The 21,563-nt window shown below is 40.5% G+C and overlaps 9 protein-coding genes and 1 non-coding gene across 10 annotated transcripts; 9 read left to right on the forward strand and 1 right to left on the reverse strand.

The window, feature by feature from the left end:
- Positions 1 to 373: 373 nt before the first annotated feature.
- On the forward strand, positions 374 to 1,666 carry TUF1 (translation elongation factor Tu; the record flags this gene model as incomplete). Its single annotated transcript, XM_452433.1, has 1 exon — positions 374 to 1,666. One exon carries the CDS (start codon positions 374 to 376, stop codon positions 1,664 to 1,666), a length of 1,293 nt encoding a protein of 430 aa, XP_452433.1.
- A 389-nt stretch (positions 1,667 to 2,055) lies between these two features.
- ECM38 (gamma-glutamyltransferase) lies at positions 2,056 to 3,861 on the forward strand (the record flags this gene model as incomplete). The annotated part of the gene is made up of 1 exon (XM_452434.1): positions 2,056 to 3,861. One exon carries the CDS (start codon positions 2,056 to 2,058, stop codon positions 3,859 to 3,861), a length of 1,806 nt encoding a protein of 601 aa, XP_452434.1.
- A 388-nt stretch (positions 3,862 to 4,249) lies between these two features.
- Positions 4,250 to 8,317, forward strand: MSB1 (Msb1p; the record flags this gene model as incomplete). The annotated part of the gene is made up of 1 exon (XM_452435.1): positions 4,250 to 8,317. One exon carries the CDS (start codon positions 4,250 to 4,252, stop codon positions 8,315 to 8,317), a length of 4,068 nt encoding a protein of 1,355 aa, XP_452435.1.
- A 149-nt stretch (positions 8,318 to 8,466) lies between these two features.
- KLLA0_C05280r lies at positions 8,467 to 8,538 on the reverse strand. Its single transcript has one exon. It is a non-coding gene; the product is annotated as a tRNA-Glu (tRNA).
- A 588-nt stretch (positions 8,539 to 9,126) lies between these two features.
- Positions 9,127 to 9,558, forward strand: KLLA0_C05302g (uncharacterized protein; the record flags this gene model as incomplete). The annotated part of the gene is made up of 1 exon (XM_452436.1): positions 9,127 to 9,558. One exon carries the CDS (start codon positions 9,127 to 9,129, stop codon positions 9,556 to 9,558), a length of 432 nt encoding a protein of 143 aa, XP_452436.1.
- Positions 9,559 to 11,125: 1,567 nt separating this feature from the next.
- Positions 11,126 to 12,415, forward strand: EXG1 (glucan 1,3-beta-glucosidase; the record flags this gene model as incomplete). Its single annotated transcript, XM_452437.1, has 1 exon — positions 11,126 to 12,415. One exon carries the CDS (start codon positions 11,126 to 11,128, stop codon positions 12,413 to 12,415), a length of 1,290 nt encoding a protein of 429 aa, XP_452437.1.
- A 698-nt stretch (positions 12,416 to 13,113) lies between these two features.
- KLLA0_C05346g (WW domain-containing protein) lies at positions 13,114 to 13,854 on the forward strand (the record flags this gene model as incomplete). The annotated part of the gene is made up of 1 exon (XM_452438.1): positions 13,114 to 13,854. The coding sequence occupies one exon, from the start codon at positions 13,114 to 13,116 to the stop codon at positions 13,852 to 13,854; it is 741 nt and encodes a 246-aa protein (XP_452438.1).
- Positions 13,855 to 14,347: 493 nt separating this feature from the next.
- ULS1 (translocase ULS1) lies at positions 14,348 to 19,165 on the forward strand (the record flags this gene model as incomplete). The annotated part of the gene is made up of 1 exon (XM_452439.1): positions 14,348 to 19,165. The coding sequence occupies one exon, from the start codon at positions 14,348 to 14,350 to the stop codon at positions 19,163 to 19,165; it is 4,818 nt and encodes a 1,605-aa protein (XP_452439.1).
- A 447-nt stretch (positions 19,166 to 19,612) lies between these two features.
- On the forward strand, positions 19,613 to 20,338 carry HRI1 (Hri1p; the record flags this gene model as incomplete). The annotated part of the gene is made up of 1 exon (XM_452440.1): positions 19,613 to 20,338. The coding sequence occupies one exon, from the start codon at positions 19,613 to 19,615 to the stop codon at positions 20,336 to 20,338; it is 726 nt and encodes a 241-aa protein (XP_452440.1).
- A 338-nt stretch (positions 20,339 to 20,676) lies between these two features.
- On the forward strand, positions 20,677 to 21,351 carry KLLA0_C05412g (uncharacterized protein; the record flags this gene model as incomplete). The annotated part of the gene is made up of 1 exon (XM_452441.1): positions 20,677 to 21,351. One exon carries the CDS (start codon positions 20,677 to 20,679, stop codon positions 21,349 to 21,351), a length of 675 nt encoding a protein of 224 aa, XP_452441.1.
- Between the last annotated feature and the right edge of the window lie 212 nt (positions 21,352 to 21,563).

The following is a 21,563-nucleotide window of genomic DNA, read 5'->3' on the forward strand; positions in this document are numbered from 1 at the left end:
ATATTGTGTGAAATCTACGTAGAATACGTAAAGAGGAACATGACTTTCAGATTCATGATTTCCCAGAATCATCAAATAGACAATGCAATGTACTGAGCAGCACAGTATTGGGAATACCTCCTTTACAGTACATCCGAATTTCATTGTCAGTACATAATAGTGACGCTCCATAAAAATAATATGTTACCCGCCTTTGTTGAAGCTCCAATCAACTCTAATTCTCGAGCATCTGAAAAATTTATAATTGGACCATCTCATCCTATAACAGAACGATCAGGCTGATTGTTCTTTACAGCAAGGGTACTTTGTTTGATTACTATTCGTTTCTCTTAGTCTAGCGTTTTCAGATAGTGAACAACGTAAGTCATTCGGAATGTCTTTCTTGGCCCCTAGATTTTTGACCACCAAGGTTTTCAGACCTATGTCTATTGGTGCAAGAACCTTTTCTTCGTCAATCCGTGTCTCTGCTGCTGCTTTTGACCGTTCTAAACCACATTTGAACATTGGTACCATCGGCCACGTCGATCATGGTAAGACTACTTTGACTGCTGCCATCACCAAGACTTTGGCTGAACGTGGTGGTGCTGATTTCTTGGATTACTCTTCCATTGACAAGGCTCCAGAAGAAAGAGCAAGAGGTATCACTATTTCTACTGCACATGTTGAATATGAAACTGACAAGAGACATTACTCTCACGTCGACTGTCCAGGTCATGCTGATTACATCAAGAATATGATTACTGGTGCTGCCCAAATGGATGGTGCTATCATTGTTGTTGCTGCTACAGATGGTCAAATGCCTCAAACCAGAGAACATTTGTTGTTGGCTAGACAAGTTGGTGTTCAACATATCGTTGTTTTCGTTAACAAGGTTGACACTATCGATGACCCTGAAATGTTAGAATTGGTTGAAATGGAAATGAGAGAATTATTGACCCAATACGGTTTCGATGGTGACAACACTCCAGTCATCATGGGTTCTGCTTTGTGTGCTTTAGAAGGTAAGCAACCAGAAATTGGTGAACAAGCAATCATGAAGTTATTGGACGCTGTTGACGAATACATCCCAACTCCAGCTCGTGATTTGGAAAAGCCTTTCTTGATGCCTGTTGAAGATATCTTCTCCATCTCCGGTAGAGGTACCGTCGTAACTGGTAGAGTTGAACGTGGTAACTTGAAGAAGGGTGAAGAAATCGAAATCGTTGGTCACAACACCACTCCATTCAAGACCACTGTTACTGGTATTGAAATGTTCAGAAAGGAATTGGACCAAGCTATGGCTGGTGATAACGCTGGTGTCTTGTTGAGAGGTGTCAGAAGAGACCAATTAAAGAGAGGTATGGTCTTGGCCAAGCCAGGTACTGTCAAGGCTCACACCAAATTCTTGGCCTCTTTGTATATCTTGACCAAGGAAGAAGGTGGTAGACATTCCGGTTTCGGTGAAAATTACAGACCTCAAATCTACGTTAGAACTGCTGATGTCACCGTTGTTTTGAAGTTCCCAGAAGCTGTTGAAGATCACTCTATGCAAGTCATGCCAGGTGACAACGTCGAAATGGAATGTGAATTGGTTCACCCAACTCCTTTGGAAGCTGGTCAACGTTTCAACATCAGAGAAGGTGGTAAGACTGTCGGTACTGGTCTAGTCACTAGAATCTTGGAATAGATCTGAAGACACAAGGCAATTCGCTCTAGTTCCGTTTTAATGAATTTAAGATGACTCAAAGAAAGATTCTCCCTGTAAATAACTATGATTTCTTAGTTTTATATGTTACATGAATTAAATTATATACTGAAATAAATACGCAGTTTCCCATACCCTTGTATACCCCATTCTCTATTGGCGTCTAATTATTTGTGGACATGTCCTGCTACCTTCACTTTTCGCAAATCGGTTCCTATCTTTCTTGATGTCGGAAATGATTTGCTTTTTTTTAGATATATATATATATATCAAAGGGCGTTCAACTTGGCACAAACAGTGTACAAAGACAATTTGGAGATAAGGAAGACGTTCACGGTATCGAGAGAAAACAAGAAAGAGTGGCGTTAACAATGGTTTTAACGCCATTCTTGTTGTTACTGGGTTTTTGTGAAGCCTTAAGCCCGCATGTGCTCAACAACCAGCCTGACATTGCGTTGGATATTGATAGATCTCCGACTTTGACTCCAAATCAGGAGCTATTGAAAATCGGTTCGAAGTTTGCTATTGCTTCAGACTTAGAACTATGTAGCAATATGACACTACATAAGGTATTCTTGGATTTCCCAGGTTCAAATGCTGTCGATGCGGCAGTTACTGTTGCGTTGTGTATTGGCATGATCAATTTCTTTAACAGTGGAATTGGTGGAGGCGGATTCGCTGTCGTTTCGACAAAAGAGGAGAGTGTAACGTATGATTTCAGGGAGACGGCGCCATTACTTAGCAATAATACAATGTACGACGGACTCGGTGATTTTGCGTCCGTAGTTGGCGGGTTATCAATTGCAGTTCCTGGAGAATTGGCTGGATTATATGATATGTGGAGCGAATATGGTAGTGGTAAGATTTCTTGGCAAAATGTTTTGCAACCTGTCATTGACTTGGGCTATCATGGATGGGAAATCCAGGAAGTATTAGGTGCTTCATTAGGAGCCTATGAATATTTCTTGAGGATGAACTTTGAAGACTGGCAATTTGTGTTTAATGAGGATGGTTCCATCAAGAAAAAGGGAGATTGGCTTAAAAGACCTACCCTTGCTAAAACTCTTGAAGTCTTAGCTAAAAACGGTTCAGTTGCACCATTTTACGATCCCAATTCTTATCTTGTGAAATCTATGGTATCTAAGATAAAAGAAAGAGGAGGTATCATCACCAGAGAAGATTTCTCACTCTACAAAGCTGAAAAGCAAAAACCACTATCAGTACTGATTAGAAGCGGATGGGAAAATATGCCTAATAATGATTTGACTGTGCTCACCTCCAGCGGATCATCTAGTGGTGCAGCTTTGATAGCAGCACTAAAAGTTTTAGATGCATTCCCATCTGTGACAGGTGGTGATTACTCAACACAACAGACATACGAATTAGTGGAGGCTATGAAGTGGTTAGCTAGTGCAAGATCAAGATTGGGAGATTACGGAGGTGGAGATGAATTGCCATCACGGATCCAAAAAGTCTTGAATGACCCATGGATACAGCACGCAGTCTTAAAAATAAAAGAAAATGGTAATGATTCAAATTTCAGGACACTACCAAATTGGAAAGACTATCATCCTGCATACGAAATGAATGAGCCACATGGAACAGCACACTTTTCAGTTGTTGATGATAAGCATAATGCGGTATCGTTGACAACAACCGTCAATCTACTATTTGGCTCCTTGGTGCATGATCCCGTAACTGGAGTCATCTTTAATAACGAAATGGACGATTTTTCTATCGCTGGCAGATCGAACAGTTTTGGATTGGCGCCATCTGCATATAATTTGATTGAACCAGGAAAAAGACCACTATCTTCTTGCGTGCCCACTATTATCTTAAATGAGTTGGGATTCCCAGACTTGGTGGTTGGGGCCTCAGGAGGTTCCCGTATTAGTCCTTCAATTTTGCAAGTAATTGTAAGAAAGTACTGGTATCAAATGCCACTATTAGAAACGATTGCATATCCAAGAGTACATCATCAGTTATTGCCGGACATTTTAGAGGTTGAAAGCTTTCCAATGGTGGGTAAAGCCTTGATCGCTGAGCTAGTGAAAATGGGTCATACTCCCAAGGAAATGCCTTCAAGATCGGTGGTTAATGGGATTTGTAGAGTCAATGCAGAGTGGCATGCTGTTAGTGATTATTGGCGCAAAAGGGGCATTGCTGCAGCGATGTGAGTAACCAGTTGGTCCCTGTATCCTGATTTTTGCATGAACTTTTCTCTAGTATATATATAAATTTTCACAGAATAACGTTCTTGTATTGTTCATCGTATTAATGTTGCGGAGCAACCCAAGCCAAACATTTTCCCGCTAGTTTGAAACGTCACTGTCGTGCGTTTAGTTTTGTCACTATATCACGTGATCGGGTTTTGTTATTTTTCTGTTCTTTCTGCTCCGCTGTTCGTGTTCGCGAACTTCGTGAAACATTTGAATGTTTCATGAGAGCTTTATTTGGATCAAAAATCTGATCTATTTAAACACACTAGTGAATAAACGAAGAACACGCCAAAAAAGTATCAAAAATAGGGATCTTTAATCTTCAATCATAAAACCATCATAGACCATGAGTGAAAAAAAGCCTCTGCCTCAACCGCCGTTTGAAGAAAACACATGTAATTATACTAAAGAGGATGTTAGACTCGGTAAGAAAACAAAGCGCGATGGCGATGACGCTGATGATGAATTCGAATTCTTTCACGAATTTCAGAGAGAAAAGGTGAGATCATTAATTCATTTGATTACCAACGAACTGAAATTGAATGGTTTTGAAACAGAATATCTGTTTCTGCCATTTAGACCTGAGCAAACTAATGAAAAGCTTTTATCCTTCTTGAACTCAATCTTTCCGTTAGGTAATGGCCAACCCGTAGCGGATGAAAAGATACAAAAAATATTAAACAGGACAGAAGTCTGGACTTTGTTTCAAGCTCTAAAATATATATGGTGTCGATTGCCGAACGGAGAAATAATCGGATGGGCAGCATACAATGAATTTAAAACGAAGGAGGCTGAACAGAATTATTCTCAAAAATCTTTTCTTGAGATTATGCCAAAATGTTTAGATTCGCCTAACCATGCATCAATAGTATATGACTTTTTTGATTTAATAGTCACTATGGCATCTAACTCGAAAAAGAATAAAATGAGCGCTAGAAAGATATCAAAGATGTGTGCAGTATGGGCATTCCAAATGGATCAAGATACCGCTACTAATATGATTTTTGATGCCAGACGGGCAGACACTAATGATTATAAACAAGGTTTGAGCCAATGGATTCCGGCAGCTGAGGCTATGTTTCATTTGTTATTGGCTTTCATAAGATCATTCGTACCAACGGATTCTACAAAGGTAAAATTACCGAAAAGTTTAAGAAACATTCTATTCGACAATGCTTATCCTCCTAAGAATTCTGACACATTTACCTCTGAAACTATCCTTACTGTTCCTATTGTAACTCTCATGACCACAAAGTTTACTAGGAAACCGTGGCAATTGATTGAACGTTGCAATGAGCTCATGGATTTTGATGAACCAGAAAAGTTCGAAACTCGAGAAGACTTCGCCTTATTGAAGTCGCTGTTCAAGAAGAAAAAGAACATTGAGGGGATAAGCAGTAAGATGTCAAAAGAATCAAAACGGTTGATGAAATGCATGTCTACTAAGCATTCTACTTTCCAAGCTGGTTGGAGTAAAGGAAGGAATCTGCCCTCCTCAAATCCCGATTTGATAGAAGAGTCAATTAGTATCAGTCGTGTTGATATAGATGATTATTTTATTTGGGCCTGGCTTTCGACTCTATCTTACGAACAAACTTCACAAAAGCGTAAGATGTTCGGTAGGTCATTGATCTTGGAGTTCGAATTTGATGGATTCAAAAAGTGGTTGATCTTGGAGGAATGTGATGCAGTATTTGAAAGCAAAGCTTATAACTGCGTTGATAGAACAGATTACATCAATACGGCTGTATCCGACACTCCGAAGGACGAATTTTTGCAACAAACTACTAAAGGTGAAGCAAAGGAGACTAGTAGAGTTCCCAAGGATTCTGCGGAACCTGTGCAGATGTCAAGTCAATCCCCAACACCATCTTCTGTTCCGTCATTAGACAAAACGATGCTGCCAGAGAAAGAAATTAGAACGAAGCCGTTGCCTGTTCCTGGTCTAATAGATAATGTAGTATCAAAAACTGACCAAACTTCTGTAAGAAGACCTTCTCCTCTACGCACTCAGGCTTCAGTTCCGAGAGCGGGTGATTCTGAAAACCCTCTGAATCATGAAATATCCCCTTCGCATGATAAAATAGCTTCAGTCCAACCCAGAATTAGTAAAAGCCCTCAGCTCATTAACAAACCTTTCATTGAAGATACTACATTTGCAGAACGGAGAACGGAATCACCTCGCCCTTCTGCGTCCCCACAATTGGATTATCAAAAACAACAGCATAGACAACAACAGCATAGACAACAACAGGATCCTTCTCCAGAGCAAGTACTGCAGACAGAACAAAAGCATGTTCCTCTTTTCACCAGTCCTTACAGGAAATCACCCTCCGAAAAAGCAGGTTCGCTTTCCAACTATGGTCATTATGAACCACAATATAGGAAGCTGTCCCCCTCCCCCACTCCGCTTGCGCGGAGCCAAGCACAAGATGCATCGGAGTGCGTTAGACTATCATCATCCACATACGATGAGCTCACTATCAGAGGGCTTCCCGTCCATACTGACAGAGAAAAGTCCAGTGTAACACCCGACTCTGTGGTCAAAAATTATTCCATCGATGACACTTTACCCGTCGACTCTCAAGAGCGTATAGAAGTAGAGCAGCAAGTTTCTGCAAAAGGACTCGGGCTCGATGAAACTGACTCCAAGAATAGGATTTCGGACCTAGCTAATTTAGTTGATGACATGACTTTGGAAATGATTACTGCTGATCCAGGTGATGCTGTTAAGGATTTGGATGCAAGTCTTAGAACCAGTGACGAAAAGTTTGAAACACTAACGATGTTTGACAAATATAAATCCCGAGCACAGCATAATCAGAGGCCAGAAGACCCTCTGAATGACAGTCAAATCAGTATCGTCACTCCTCTCGATATCTCAACAAATTCCATGATTCCAACTGAAGCAAATGATGATGTAACGACCATCCCATCTGAATCCAAAATAAGGGGAAAAGATCTACCTGTGGTTCCTTTGGTCGTTACGGAAAACACCACAAGTAATGCATCCAGTGAAGAACTTCCGAAACAGACTCCAACTCCACGGATGCAGCCAATGATTGCTCAGTCGGCCTTACCAACATCTACAAGGGAACAACGGATGACAGGGTCACCTTCTACTCCTCCTATACGGCAGTCAGACAACCCTTATCAGAGAACTTATCCACCGGCAGCTCGTCAACCTTTGATAAATGAAGGTTCTGAAACTAACGTCAAGTCATCCCAAAATCACCAAAGAGGTGCGTTACCAGCCAATTACGAAAGCCAGGTACGAACTCTAGCTCCTCAAACTAGCTCAGGTAGTGCCTTGCCAGTTATAGCACGCCTCGATCCTTCCCCTGAAAGATATCAAAGTCAAGGAACACCAGAGAGGTATCAGCAAAATTACGCTGAGAACTATTCCAACACTGTGGAATCTGGACCTAACTACTCATTAAAACAATACACTCCGCCGGAAGCTGATCAGCAGTTTAAGCAGCACCAGCTACCGCCAACACAACCAGGGGGCCATCCTTCAGAACATGGTAGAACCCACTTTAAAGCACAATACCCCCAAAGCCAGCCAAATCACCAACATCCGTATCAAAACGCTAATTACAACGGACCTGCTTATAATTCTTCAGCTGGTTTCAATCCACCAAACGTACAACAAGCTACTTATGAGACAATTGCTGAATCTGGCGATTTTTCGTCTGTGTCTCAGCGCGAACAATATCGTAGAGAAGGCGAACCAAGGATCCCACAAAGTTTGCCTCATCTAGAGGTTGAGGGACAGAATTCTTTCTCAAATGCTCGTGCCCCTTTTTCCCCCCACTCAAACTCTAATATGAATCCTCATATGAGTGCACCAATTGATGAAACACCTACTCCCCTTGGTGTGAATGATAGAGAGATGCGGGGAAGAATACCAAGACATTTAGCTCAACCAAACTTATATTCTCGTCAACATGGAGCACCAAGACAAGTGTCTCCAGATTATGATGCGAGAACCATGCACCCGGGAACCATGCACCCGGGACCAAATGCACATATTCCTCAAGGTACATCCTATGGTATGCATCAACATATGCCACAAGGCAAGGTTCCTGTACGGGGACCGCCTAATGGTATGTTACAAGGTACTGTTAATCCTCAGTATGGTGTGGGATATGGACCTCAACGATATGCCCCAAGTTCGGCAGTTCCACCACCACAGACTTACTCTTCACCACCACCGCCTATGCAGCCGCAACAATTTCGTCCCCCTGTCAACGGCGGTAGGTACAATCAGCATCAGTCCCCAGTTCCACCCCAGCCAGGATTTATACCTCAAGGACCGGTGACAAATAAGCTACATAGTGGCAATATGGATAAACAAACGAATAGGAAGAAGTTATACGAAGACATAAGAAGTGGTAATTTTGGTATTTAAGAGCTAAAAAATATTCCAATCTGTATTTAGCTTCCGTAAGTATTAATCAAAAGAATGTATGCATTTTCGACGTTGATGTCGAATTGCAATTATATTCACAGTCGAACATTAACTTTCCACTGGGTAATAAGAAAATACAAAAAATAATACTCCGATACGGGGAGTCGAACCCCGGTCTCCACGGTGAAAGCGTGATGTGATAGCCGTTACACTATATCGGATGATATTGATGAAAAAGTTGTTTTTTCAAACTTTATGTTCCCGTGACATGGTCATACTAATGTAATACTGAACTGTATCATCGGTTTGGATTGAATTCTATGTGGAGCACATGATTCAACTGTTTAGCAATTACTCCTTTTATTCTCCATAAAAAGACTTATGAAATGTTTATCAAAAGTCTGTGTATGGAAAGTGCGTGGGTTTTTTTGTCATGGCGACTTTTTAAAAGTTACAACAGAACGTGAACTTTGAATACTGAATATGCAATGTCAAGTAAAAAATACAAGCTTGCGAGCCAATGGTATTGATGCACAGACTTCAAAAGCACCGTTCTTATCCCGAATCGCTCATCAAGTACAAAGCTACGATGATTTTGGCTTCTTTTATACCTGCTCACTTACCAACTCCTATATGTCACGACAGATGCGTTTTTTTAACAAGGTCTGCCAGATCGAAATTTTATTTAGAAAACATATATAAATATCTGCACCGTATGGTAACTATCTCATCAACACAAGAGAAGAAGGACATGGTACATCAATCAACCAAGCACCTTTGATCATTGCCTTAAAGGCCCTCTGCACAATATGACTGAAGTAGAACCCAATGTAACAAGAGAAGCTTCCGAACAACCATCTACCGAAACAGCAGCCGAAACAGGTAAAACAGATGAACAACGCAAGATAACCACAACAGATAAGACGGACGATAAACCAGTGGAAGAACCAGCTGAGAAGAAACCCAAAACCTCTGCACAAATAAAGGCGTCTCATTGGAAACCAGGGTCTCTTGAAATAAAAGCTTTCACAGGATACGCCTTGAAACTACGATGTTGGAAGAATGTTGACAAGGAAGGCCCCATAACTTCAGCCGTCGGATCACAGGCCGAAGCCAAAGAAGACGCAAGCATAGAGGCCGATGCTGAAACAAGCATCGAACCACAAGAAAAGGGAGATTCGAAACCCGATCAGGACGAGTCTCAAAGTGAATCTGAAACTTCTGAGACCCAGCCCAATTAATGAAATATTCTCTCCTCTCTACTACACTCACATACAGCAGGTAACCTAACACATAGATTTATATAGCGATTCCCTTCTCTATGTACAGAATAGACAGCCGTTCGCATAGTATCGCCGCAAGATCAACCATGAATTCCATTTATCTGCATTTTCTCAAGCACAAAAATATAAGGAAAACCAGCACTGAAATTACTATTCCTTAACCAGTTTTAACCAGTTCCCGCGCTTCTTCACCAATTTCGAAATGTAGCTCTGTCTCAGTATAGCCGTTGGCAGAGGCGAGAGCCCTTTTCTGGAAATTAATTGAACCCGCAATCTCGCATCCTACGAAAGCTGCTTCAGAAATTGCCATGTGATACGATCTTCGGCCAAATGACCTTGCTGCCCCGCTCCGAGATCTTCTGAGTCTGAAACGGCCAAATCTAAAAACGAAACTCGAGAAACAGAAAAAAACATTCCTTTCGCGATCCGGACAGAAAGGCAGCCAGGCACAAAGACGACGCAATGACCTAGAAACAGAAACAGAAGCAGAAACAGAAACAGAACTAGGAATGGAAACAGAAATAGAAACACATTTATAGCGAGTAGTAGTCAAAACCAGACCAATCCAATCGTCAGGGTTCCGTTGACACACTTGCTATCTGCTGTGACCTACTCACCTTCTGTTTCTCCTTTATCATGTTTTATCACTGTCTTAGACTAACATATAGTTAATATAGCTAGTCGTTGCGCAAAGAAGAAAGAGAAGCCAAGGAAAAACTGATACAACCCACGGATTGAGCTTGGTTTTAATTACTTAGCTAGTTAGTTTGTCGCACCTGCATCCAGAGTTATACTTTAAATTTTTTTTACTGATTGTCTCGTTTACTCTTTTCGTGTGATGGTTACTAGGGTTTCTTTTGTCGGACTGATCATTGTAGGAAGTAATCGTACGGTGGGCAGAAATAGAAACAGAAATAGAAAGAGGAGCCCTTTGAACTACGTGCAGGAGGGTGTGTTTTAATGTGAAGGAAAAAAAAAAGTGTATTCGGGATTTCCATTTGCATCAAAATGATCGATTAGTTCCCCAACTACGCTTTTGTTGTAACCGATTTCGATGGTTTTTCAGTGGTTAAAAATATACACGTTTGTACTCGTACGCAGCTTCGGTTTATTTTTTGCCCATTCACAGTGTCTAAGGACCTTGGTTACGTATTTTTTTTTTAGCGACGCGGGTTTTGTCAGAATCAATTTATACGTTGCTACTTGGGAGGGAGCGGTGGTCATCTCTGACCCTGACCCTGTCCAAGTTTGTGGAAAGTTTACAGTTGTAAGTGTGAATAGATATAAATAGGTGTTTAGAGATTCACTTGTAACGCTTCCCGACTCATTCGTTTCGAGATAACTTTTTTTCTGATCTGGCTGTATTTAAGATCTGATATCGAGAAAAGGGTTACTGATAACTGTATCTGTGTCCAAAAGTCATCGAGGTGAAAACAATCACTGTCCTATAACTATATTGCATATATTGCCAATACATCAGAGGAATACAAAGGGCCATACATATAAATATAAAATTCACTACGCAATGCTTTCAATGCAAGTTGTTTCATTGATTTCGTTGCTGGTCTCAGTGTGTCTGGCACAGCCATTGCCTCTTTCAAAAAGATACTTTGAATATGAGAATTATAAAGTCAGGGGTGTGAACCTTGGTGGTTGGTTGGTGTTGGAACCATTCATTACCCCATCGCTTTTCGAAACGTTCCGTACCAATGAGTATAACGATGACGGTATCCCATACGATGAGTACCATTATTGCCAATATTTGGGCGAAGACCTTGCTCGTGATAGATTGAAACAGCATTGGTCCACTTGGATCACTGAAGCGGATTTTGAAGATATTTCCAACACTGGGTTGAACACTGTCAGAATCCCAATTGGGTACTGGGCTTTCGAATTGTTGGACGACGATCCATACGTGAGTGGATTACAAGAAGCGTATTTGGATCAGGCTATCGAATGGGCCAGAAGTTATGGATTGAAGGTGTGGGTTGACTTACACGGTGCTCCTGGGTCTCAAAATGGGTTTGATAACTCAGGTCTTAGAGATCAGGTCGAATTCCAACAGGATGGTAACTGGGACGTCTTTAAAAACGTCTTGGCTTACGTCATTGAGAAATACTCAAGGGATGAATTTACTGACACCGTTGTTGGTGTCGAAGTCCTCAATGAACCATTGGGTCCAGTCATCGATATGGATAAGTTGAAGGAATTGTACAACTGGGCATACGATTACTTGAGAAATGACTTACAAAGAGATCAAATCCTTGTTATCCATGATGCTTTCCAGAAGGCCAACTACTTTGACGATCAATTGACCGTGGAACAAGGCGCTTTCGGCGTATTGGTCGACCATCACCATTACCAAGTGTTCTCTCCTGAAGAGGTCGGCAGAACCATCGATGAACATATCTCTGTTGTCTGTGAACAAGGTAAAGAGACATTAACCGAAGCTCATTGGAACGTCGTTGGTGAATGGTCTGCCGCATTAACTGACTGTACCAAATGGTTGAACGGTGTTGGAATTGGTGCCAGATACGACGGATCCTTCGTTAAGAACCAGGATACTTCCTACTGGATTGGTTCTTGTGAGGGAAGTCAAGATATTAGTACCTGGACCTCCGATAAAAAGGACAACTACAGAAAATACATCGAAGCTCAACTTGACGCATATGAGATTAGAAACGGTTGGATCTACTGGTGTTACAAGACCGAAGACACCCTTGAATGGGACTACAGAAAATTGGTCCAAAGTGGATTGTTCCCACAACCATTAACTAATAGACAATTTCCAAACCAATGTAGCAGTACCTATTAATAGGATACGCAGACAAATAAATCACAAAACACTAAAAAAAAAATCAAACAAAGCATCTCCCTATAACTAAAACTGAGTAAAACGAAGGTTAAAAAAACCCAAAAATAAATAAAGCCAAAGGAAACATCTATCAATTTACTCAACTTGCGACGGAACCCGGTCGCTTATAAATGGACGATTTCACATAATCCACAAACCCGCACACAAAAGCACTATATTTTTTTCAATTCTGGGTCACTTTAAGTTATTCTTCCGTACGTTTTTAATTTCTAGTTTTCTACTTCAATATTAATATCTTCCTCCTGTCAGTTCTTGATAGCCTAGAACATATTCCTCCCAGCCAATAGTAAATGCAAGATCTGGTATTCTAATCTCTAATACGCCGCATCCCCCCAGTTAACGGATACCAGGCCAACCTTGATTAAAATTGCCTTTTCTCCTTTCTTTTCAATGCCACGGTCAACCAAGTCGCACATAAATTAACAGCCATAGTCGGCCGTAAACTTTTTTCTTTTTTTTTGTTTTCTTCTCTCAGCCAACATTATATACGGTATATATAGATGTACCGAACCTTGATATCTAAATACTATGGAACTAGTATACTTTCGAGGACATTTTGTTTGAACAACAATTGACTCAATTGACTCAATTGAAACACACCTGCATTCGTTGTCTCTAGCAAGAAAACGGTAACGACAATGGCTAGTAGAGATTTGGCACCACAAGTTCCAGAAGGTTGGAAAGCTGTTTACGACGACCAGTACCAAACCTGGTTTTACGTAAATTTGAAGACTGAACAATCCCAATGGGAAGAACCTGAGGGAACAACATGGCCACGGGGTGTTGAACAAAGACCAGCAGGTCCACCACCTTCAGCAAGCTATTCAAGTAATGTACCGGAAAAAGCTCCTGAACCTCAGTACGTGCAGCAGCAGCCTGAGCAACAGCAATCTTATCCAGCTCAACAACCGGAGGCTCAATCACAACCACAATCGTATCCAACTGAAAGTTATCCGGCTCAAAGCTATCCTCAGCAACAACCGGTATACCAGCAGCAACAACCGGCATACCAACAACCTTATGTCGCAACTCCAGCTCAAGGAACGGCCCAACCACAGGAACAGCAGAAAGCATCCAAGGGCTACGGGAGTACTGTGCTAGGAGGTATCGCTGGTATTGGTACCGGTCTGTTGGCCGGATCATTGCTATCACATGCGATGTCATCTCACCATGATAAGAAGCATAACGAAAGCCATTTCAGTGGGTCTAGTGGGTCTAGTGGCTTTGGTGGCTTTGGTGGTTTTGGTGGCTCCAGCGGTGGAAGACCTAATGAGAGACCTTTCAATGGCCCACCAAATAACAACCATGGAGGTTTCGGTGGCCATGGCGGTCCCGGCGGTCCTGGCGGCCATGGTGGCCGTGGCGATGGACGCTTCTAACCACAGGTACCAGGAATATCAATCTATGCAAATATAATTAGTTTTATCTTATTCCATGCCTTACGTAACCGTAACCTGATGACTGGGAGGATCATGTTCTGAATGCAGCACGTGATGCTTTTTTCTTGTTTTCCACACAGAATGCTCATGAGTATCTCTGTTTTACGAAAAAAACTAAACTAAGGTAATCAGTTATAATCAGTTAGTTCTTCACGAAGGAAGCTGTGTGTTTTCGTGCGTGAAAGGACGAGTACAAAGTGCCTATAGCACTTTAAACAGAGTAGCTGTCAGCAACTGTAATAGCACATAAAGGTTTTGGTGATTTTCTTCTTATTTGTACGTTTACCTGTTCTAAACTTTGAAGATTTAGCAGGGGTATATCGAACAGATCAAGGATAGGTGCACTGCCTGTGCTTCAATTTTACTTTACGAATTCTGCTCACCACCGTTGCAGTAGAGATCAAACAAGAAACGAGACTGCAATAAACCACAGATGACAGAGAATGGAGCAGAAATACCTGTAGTTAACCTCACGCTAGATGCTGAGGAGGAGGAAGAAAACGAAGTAGTTTCTGAGTTGAAGAGACAGGAGACGCCGAAGTTATTTGTGAAGCGAGAGATCGATGAAATAGAAGCAGAACATCTGCAGCCTCTGGTGAAACACTTTAAACCAATGGAGCAGGACTCACAAGTGATTGTAGTATCAAGCGAAGAGGAGGCAGACGTCAAACCCGCGGAGGGTGCACATGTGGCGCTTCAACATCTACAAGAACGGCTATTAGTGCTGACTAAAAAACTTCGGGCTAAGAAAAGTATGACGGATGTCTTAACAAACAAGCTGGCCAGACGTAAAGATGCTGAAGATACTCTTCAGGTTAAGTATCGTTCGTTACTGAACCTTTATGGAGAGGATCCCAATATGCCGTCGCAGAGAAAATTATTAACTGACCTACGGCAGCAGATACGCGCGGCAGAGGAGCGGACAGTGGCAACAAGAACAAAACTTCATTCTGTGAAAAGGGACCATCATGACTTAGAGAACGAGATAAAACAACTGTACGAAAGGATAAGAGCCATATCTAGCCACAACGGCAAAGAAATGTCACTTCAACTTCAGAGTGTCTCCAAAGATATTATCAAAGATGTGAGGAAACACAACCTTTTCGTAGAAACTATCAATAAAGTTAAAGAACTACTGCGTAACACTTCACGATCCGAGGATAATAAGATTTATATCAATACACTTTGTGACCGACTACTGGCATTTGAATCAGAGATTTTCTATGAACAACCCAGTTCGGTTTTCTTGAAGGCAACAATATATCAAATATTAACAGAGTTAACAAGTCAAGGTATAAAGATGCCTTATATCTTCCAACGATTTCAAGAATTAAAACTTTATGATGAAGATCTCCCTAAATCAGAGGAATCCTTGTCTACCGACTCCAAATTCAAAAGTCATATAGACCAGGTCTTCAGCTTGGCCGACAAGATCCACAGACCTGATAAAGAAAAGCATCAAATCAAGCACTATGCTTCCATCGTTTTGGATGGCTACCGGAATCGATCTCAATACCCATTACAACACCCTGGTAAATACAATAAAATAACACATGCATTGTTGCGTTTGGTTCAATTGGGTGTCCGCATCCCCTTTGTTTTGGAAGAGATGAAAAAGCTACATTATAATATAAATTCTGCGATTGATTCTACAAAAGTGTTCCAAGAAATTCACGCAGTAAAATCAAGCATACTGGAAAAATCACTAAGCAGTGATAGAGCATCGAAGCTTTTCAAAGACCTTGACCTTTTAATTGGTTTCCTTGAATTCACTTTAGAGGGAGAAGAAGTCTACGATCCTGAAATTGTAAAAAATATTTTCAAACTGATGGTGCATATTGAAAGGTTGAATATTAATATACCTTACACCAAGGAAGCAATGCACAAGTTAGGACTGAATTGGGATGACTTCATTGATACAGAATATTTCCTACAGAGCATAACAAAAATGAAAAGAAGACTTCATGAACTGAAGTCTTCTCGCTCTCCTGCTGATATGTCCAGGATATTGCAAAGTCTTGATTGCCTTGTCTTTTTCATAGAAAAGTATCATGAGGATAAACAGTATAAAGTGCCCACAATGCATTCCAAAGAAAGGGAAGAAGTGTGCCATTCAGCACATATACTTCACTCTTCTGGCATTTTACTGCTTTACTGCTACGAATCTTTAACCAAATTAGGTTTCGACTGGCAGTATTATCCCGAGGAATCGCTAAAAGTTATTGAACTTGCCAAAGATATGCTTCAAAAAGATTCCTCGAAAACAATTCATGAAAAGGCCAATATTTTAACTTTGATACAAACCTTAGAAAAAGGAATCATTAGGGCAATGGATATGTCTACATTTTCTGAGATGAAAATTGAAAGTTTTAGGTTAACCCTATCAACTCTCCAAAGGACTGGCTGCAAAATGCCGAGTGTCGAATTAACATACCAGTCCATTATGAAAGGTACATACTTGAATTGTCTTCTTAATGCTGAGCGCCAGGCTGCGCTAGTTGACAACGCAAGAGACTCTCAATCATCTACAAGTCACTCTTTGTCAAGCGGATTGAAATATGAAAAGGATGATAAAGCTTTAATTGGAAATCCACCATATGAATCGAAGAAATCCACTTCGAAACTCGAAGGCCATTCACAACTGCTATCTTTACGAAAGCTTCAGGATGAAATAGAAGAGGCAATATTAACTTTGTCAACAAACCACTCTCTCGATAAAATGGCTCAAGATACAATCGTGAGCGCACTTTCGAACATATTAAGCCTCCTAAAAATTTCAGAGGAGTTCAACTCAACCACTGTACCATCAATGTGGCGTTCCACCGTGCAGATGAGCATTGATGTGCTGGATCGCTTTTTATATATTGGCACTATACCAGGAGTTTTGGATCGCCTATTCCAACTGGGGTTTTCTATTCCCGAGCAATATGCCAATGATGATGACCTTGCAGTTATTGGAGGTAAAACAATAAAAAATGAGGAGTTTGTTACTTACGACTCTGATGAGGATGATGACATAGATGAGGTTATAGAGAATTATAAAACGAGAATAGACCATTCACTACGTATGACGAATATCTATAACACTGCTGATGCGTCGTCATTAAGAGATTTATTAGAAGGCTTGAAAGAGATCGAAACAGAAGTTGAAGGGGAAGATTTGACGCCAAATGAACTAACCGTAAACCTATTAAAGCACCAAAGACAAGGTTTACGATGGCTAGTGTCAATGGAAAAATCCAGCAAAAGGGGTGGTTTATTGGCTGATGATATGGGTCTTGGTAAAACTGTTCAGAGTCTCGCCTTATTAATGGCAAACAAGCCAGAACCGAAGTCAGCGATTAAAACGACATTGGTTGTTGCCCCTGTGGCTGTTTTGAGAGTGTGGAAAGACGAAGTCGCTGTCAAAATAAAGAAGGATGTTAATGTTAAGGTGGTGATATTCGGAGGTGGTGAAAATAATAGCAGCAAATTCAGAAGTTGGAAAGACTTGGCCGAATACGACATAGTGCTAGTGTCTTATCAGACATTGGCAAGCGAATTCAAGAAACATTGGCCATTGAGCTGGAAAAATGGGGAGCATCAGCCCGATGTGCATGCAGTTGACTTAAAGCTCATGAATCAAGTCAAGTCAAGCGATGAATATTTCTCTCCCTTCTATCGTAATGATTCTGAATTTTACAGAGTTATTCTAGATGAAGCGCAGAATATAAAAAATAAAAAGACACAAGCAGCCAAAGCCTGTTGTACCATCTCTTCGACTTTCAGGTGGGCTTTATCAGGCACACCCATTCAGAATAACATAGGTGAGCTATACTCTTTAATCAGGTTTTTGAGGATACCTCCCTACAACAAAGAGGCCAAGTTCCATTCTGATATTGGTGCAGTTTTGAATACAAAGAAACCCTATGATTACAATGATAGCGAGCGGCAACGTGCTATGAAAAAAGTGCAAGTACTTCTCAGAGCTATTATGTTGCGCAGAACTAAAACATCACAAATAGATGGCAAACCTATACTACAACTTCCTGAAAAACATCTAAAGGAGTCTGCTAATAAATTAGAAGGAGATGAACTAGAGTTCTATCAAGCTCTCGAATCCAAATCACGAGATAAAGCTAAGAAAATGTTGGAAAGTAAGCAAAAGCAAGGGGCATACTCCAGTATATTAACTTTGCTTTTGAGATTAAGACAAGCTTGCTTGCATTCCGAACTTGTGAAAATCGGGGAGTCAAATGCTAAAAGCTCAAAGATTATTAACGGGAAAGATTTCGAGAAAGATTGGAGGCCGCTTTATTTTGTATCTAAAAGGATGGGACAGAATCAGGCCACCTTGAACGCCGTCAACGCATGTTTAGATGACATGACTTGCCCAGTTTGTATGGAACAAATGGATATTGACTCAATGTTAGTTTTGAATTCCTGTGGTCATTGCTTATGCGCACAATGTTTTGAACCGTATGTTGATAACGCAAAATTGGAGCCCACCGCGTCCTTCGGACCGAAAGGTACTAATTCTGTCAATATTCCATGTCTTGTATGCAGGAAAATGAACAATGACAAAGAAGCAATCAGTTATCAACTATTTGATCAAGTTAATAACCTCAACTATTCTATTGATGATTTGAGGCTAGAATATGACAAGATGGTAGCTGAACAAAAGGCTAGGTTAAAAAATGGTTACACAATAGATTATAAAAGCCTTAAAGAATCTAAGAAGGTTGAAATGTGTCTTGACATTATCAAGAAAGTCACAGATTCTAACACTGATGAAAAGCTAGTCATATTTTCGCAATTCACTATGTTCTTTGAAATTTTAGGACATTTTATCAAGAAGAATCTCGGTCTGAATTTCTTGAGATATGACGGGAGTATGTCATCCAGTCAAAGATCTGCTTGTATCGAGAGTTTTTACCAGGATAATAATTATAGAGTGATGCTAATTTCTATGAAAGCAGGTAATTCGGGGCTTACTCTCACATGTGCAAACCATGTCATCCTAGCAGATCCGTTTTGGAATCCGTTTGTTGAAGAACAAGCGATGGACAGATGTCACAGAATCTCACAAGAAAGAGAAGTCTATGTTCATCGGTTGCTAATAAAAATGTCAGTTGAAGACAGAATTGTTGAATTACAAAACAAGAAGAAAACTCTAGTGAACTTAGCCATGGACCCAACACAAATCAGAGAGGTAAATAAATTAGGAAGAAAAGAACTAGGATTCTTATTCGGTTTGAATTCATTAGATTGAGATCCAATGTCGATGGCACATGTAGATAATGAATAGCTTCCTTTCTCTCTTCCTGGAAGAACGATTAAGCTTACCAGTACTTAATTCGTCATACGTATGTAAATATACCAAATTCAGGCAGAACCAGTTGCCATTTAAATTAGCAGTTGTAAACCTCAATAACTTTCTTTACCTAAATTCCGTTGTTGCATCGCAGCGTTCTTTACCTAAACAATTAACTTTTCACGTCCAGCTCCATGACTTTAATGAAAAATTGTGTGAAATATAGGGAAAAGATATATCAACTGATCTCATTGCAACTTTTTTTTTAAACGTAGACCAGAATAACAGGAATAACGCTCAATCAGCACATCTAAGAATCCTTAGCGGAGTCGCTACAGCTGAAATATAATTCGTATAGACGTTAGCGTCAAGAAATAGTAGATACACAATATAAATTGACAAGCAATGGTTTCATTGACAAAGAGAGTATTATTTGAAGTTATTCCGAATCCACCTGATGAGACGACTTTGACTTTATCCTCTACCACCAACAAAGGTCACTACATATCCGTTAGACCTTTCGTCAATGCTGAAGGTAAGGAATTCCCATTTGAATGGGCTTTTGGTGGTACATCTGATCACATTGAATTGAAAAAAATCAATGAGAGAGCCAACTCCTTAAACTTCAATTTTAAGTTCGATACAAATGTGAAGTTGAATGTTCCAGAAACTCATCGTGGTGTTATCAAAACCGTCTTCAAGACTTGGGATTCCGGTTTGGTTGAAGAAACTGGTTCTGTTTTCCCATGGGGAACCGAAGGTACGGAAGTCAAGTTCAGAGAACTTTGGCAACCGGTGGATCCAACAAGACTTGAATTTGTCGAGTTAAACAATGAAAAGGACGTAGATCAAGCTGCTAATTCTATTGCATTAAGTGTAGATAATGAGGAATATGAAGGTTTAGTCATCGTTGTTGGAAGATGGATCCAAGGTATCCTATTTAAGAAAGGTGTTAACACTCTAGATGGGATCAATTTGTTTAGATCTCAAATTGATGAGAAAAACTCCATTGTATCTCTCGTTAAGTTCGGTGCGGATGCTGACAAGTTCCCACAAGAGGTCTTATTGAATGAAGGCTCTATCACTACCTCAAAGGGCTTGGAATGGTCTGTAATTGAATCAAACTTATGATGTTCATGTTCACTGTGCAGTGTGCACTCTGCCCCAGATTTCTTTATCATACGTCGTTTGTAGATGTTGTTATGTATCAAAATCTATAATGAGGTGATCGTTTATTAAAAACTGCCCACAAGAAGAAACACTATATAATTGCATCTTTAGTTTTTTTTTTGCTAAGCTTTAAGCAACCAAGTGGATCAGTTAGTTAAGTCCCAATCATCTATCAAGCTAGTGGCTAGCGCTCTTATTCAACCAGAAGGTACTCGCTGGACTGTCTCATTTCCCGAACAGCGGAATATTACCGAACGATAAACCTATCGAACGATACGGCGGAAAACTTTTCAATAACTATGGAACCTGTATTCTCGAGTAGAATCTCAATTAAATGGGGTGAACAAGAGCCCCACGAGGATACCAATACATGGGTCCTTACTGCTGGTAATGGGAAGTTCGTAGATGCAAGAATTGACTTAAAAACCAATATACCACAGTGGTTAATAACTGGAGAAGAACAAGAAATTCCTACAAAAGACGGCTACGAGTTTTCTTTGAAATTTGTTCATGAACTGGATTCTGTACATGGAAATGATCCCGAGCGTAGTGCTGATTTTGGTCATTTCAAATCCCTGACATATAGTAGTAGACTCGAGGAAGGGGAGATGTATAATGTTTCTGAGGAGAGAGTCATGACGTATAAAGAAATTTGGCAAACCATTGACCCAATAAGATCTTCAACAGATCATCTAGTACCCGTAGAGTCTGATATATATGATGGATCTAGTGTCACGTCTATTGTCTGGGAGCTGTCGGACGACGCCAAGAATAATGCACGCGGGAGATTGATCAGTATAGGAAAAGTTAGTCAAGGAATTGTGGAATATAACGGATTGTTTCAGTGCATTAGAACGTGGAATAACTCAGTGGTATACCAATACGGTTCTCATGTGGAAGAAATTTTTGGGCAGTTTATGAAGGGATTGAGCACTCACAATTCCCAATTTCCATGGCAAAGAACATATCCTTAGACTACCTGCTTTGACAACTTCGCAAGCGCAAAAAAGATTGTTTCCAAACAATCATAAATTAATTGCCTTGCTCTGTACCATGGTAGCGATTTGAATTTATTGTCTTTTAACTAATGAAGTGTATCAATATATGTAACGTCCCCCAAGGTAAACTATTTAGGAAGATCTTTAGTCAGTTGATAATTACGATTCACGCTTTCGATTCACGCTTT

This window comes from Kluyveromyces lactis (assembly GCF_000002515.2).
Source record: "Kluyveromyces lactis strain NRRL Y-1140 chromosome C complete sequence".
NCBI lineage: Eukaryota > Fungi > Ascomycota > Saccharomycetes > Saccharomycetales > Saccharomycetaceae > Kluyveromyces > Kluyveromyces lactis.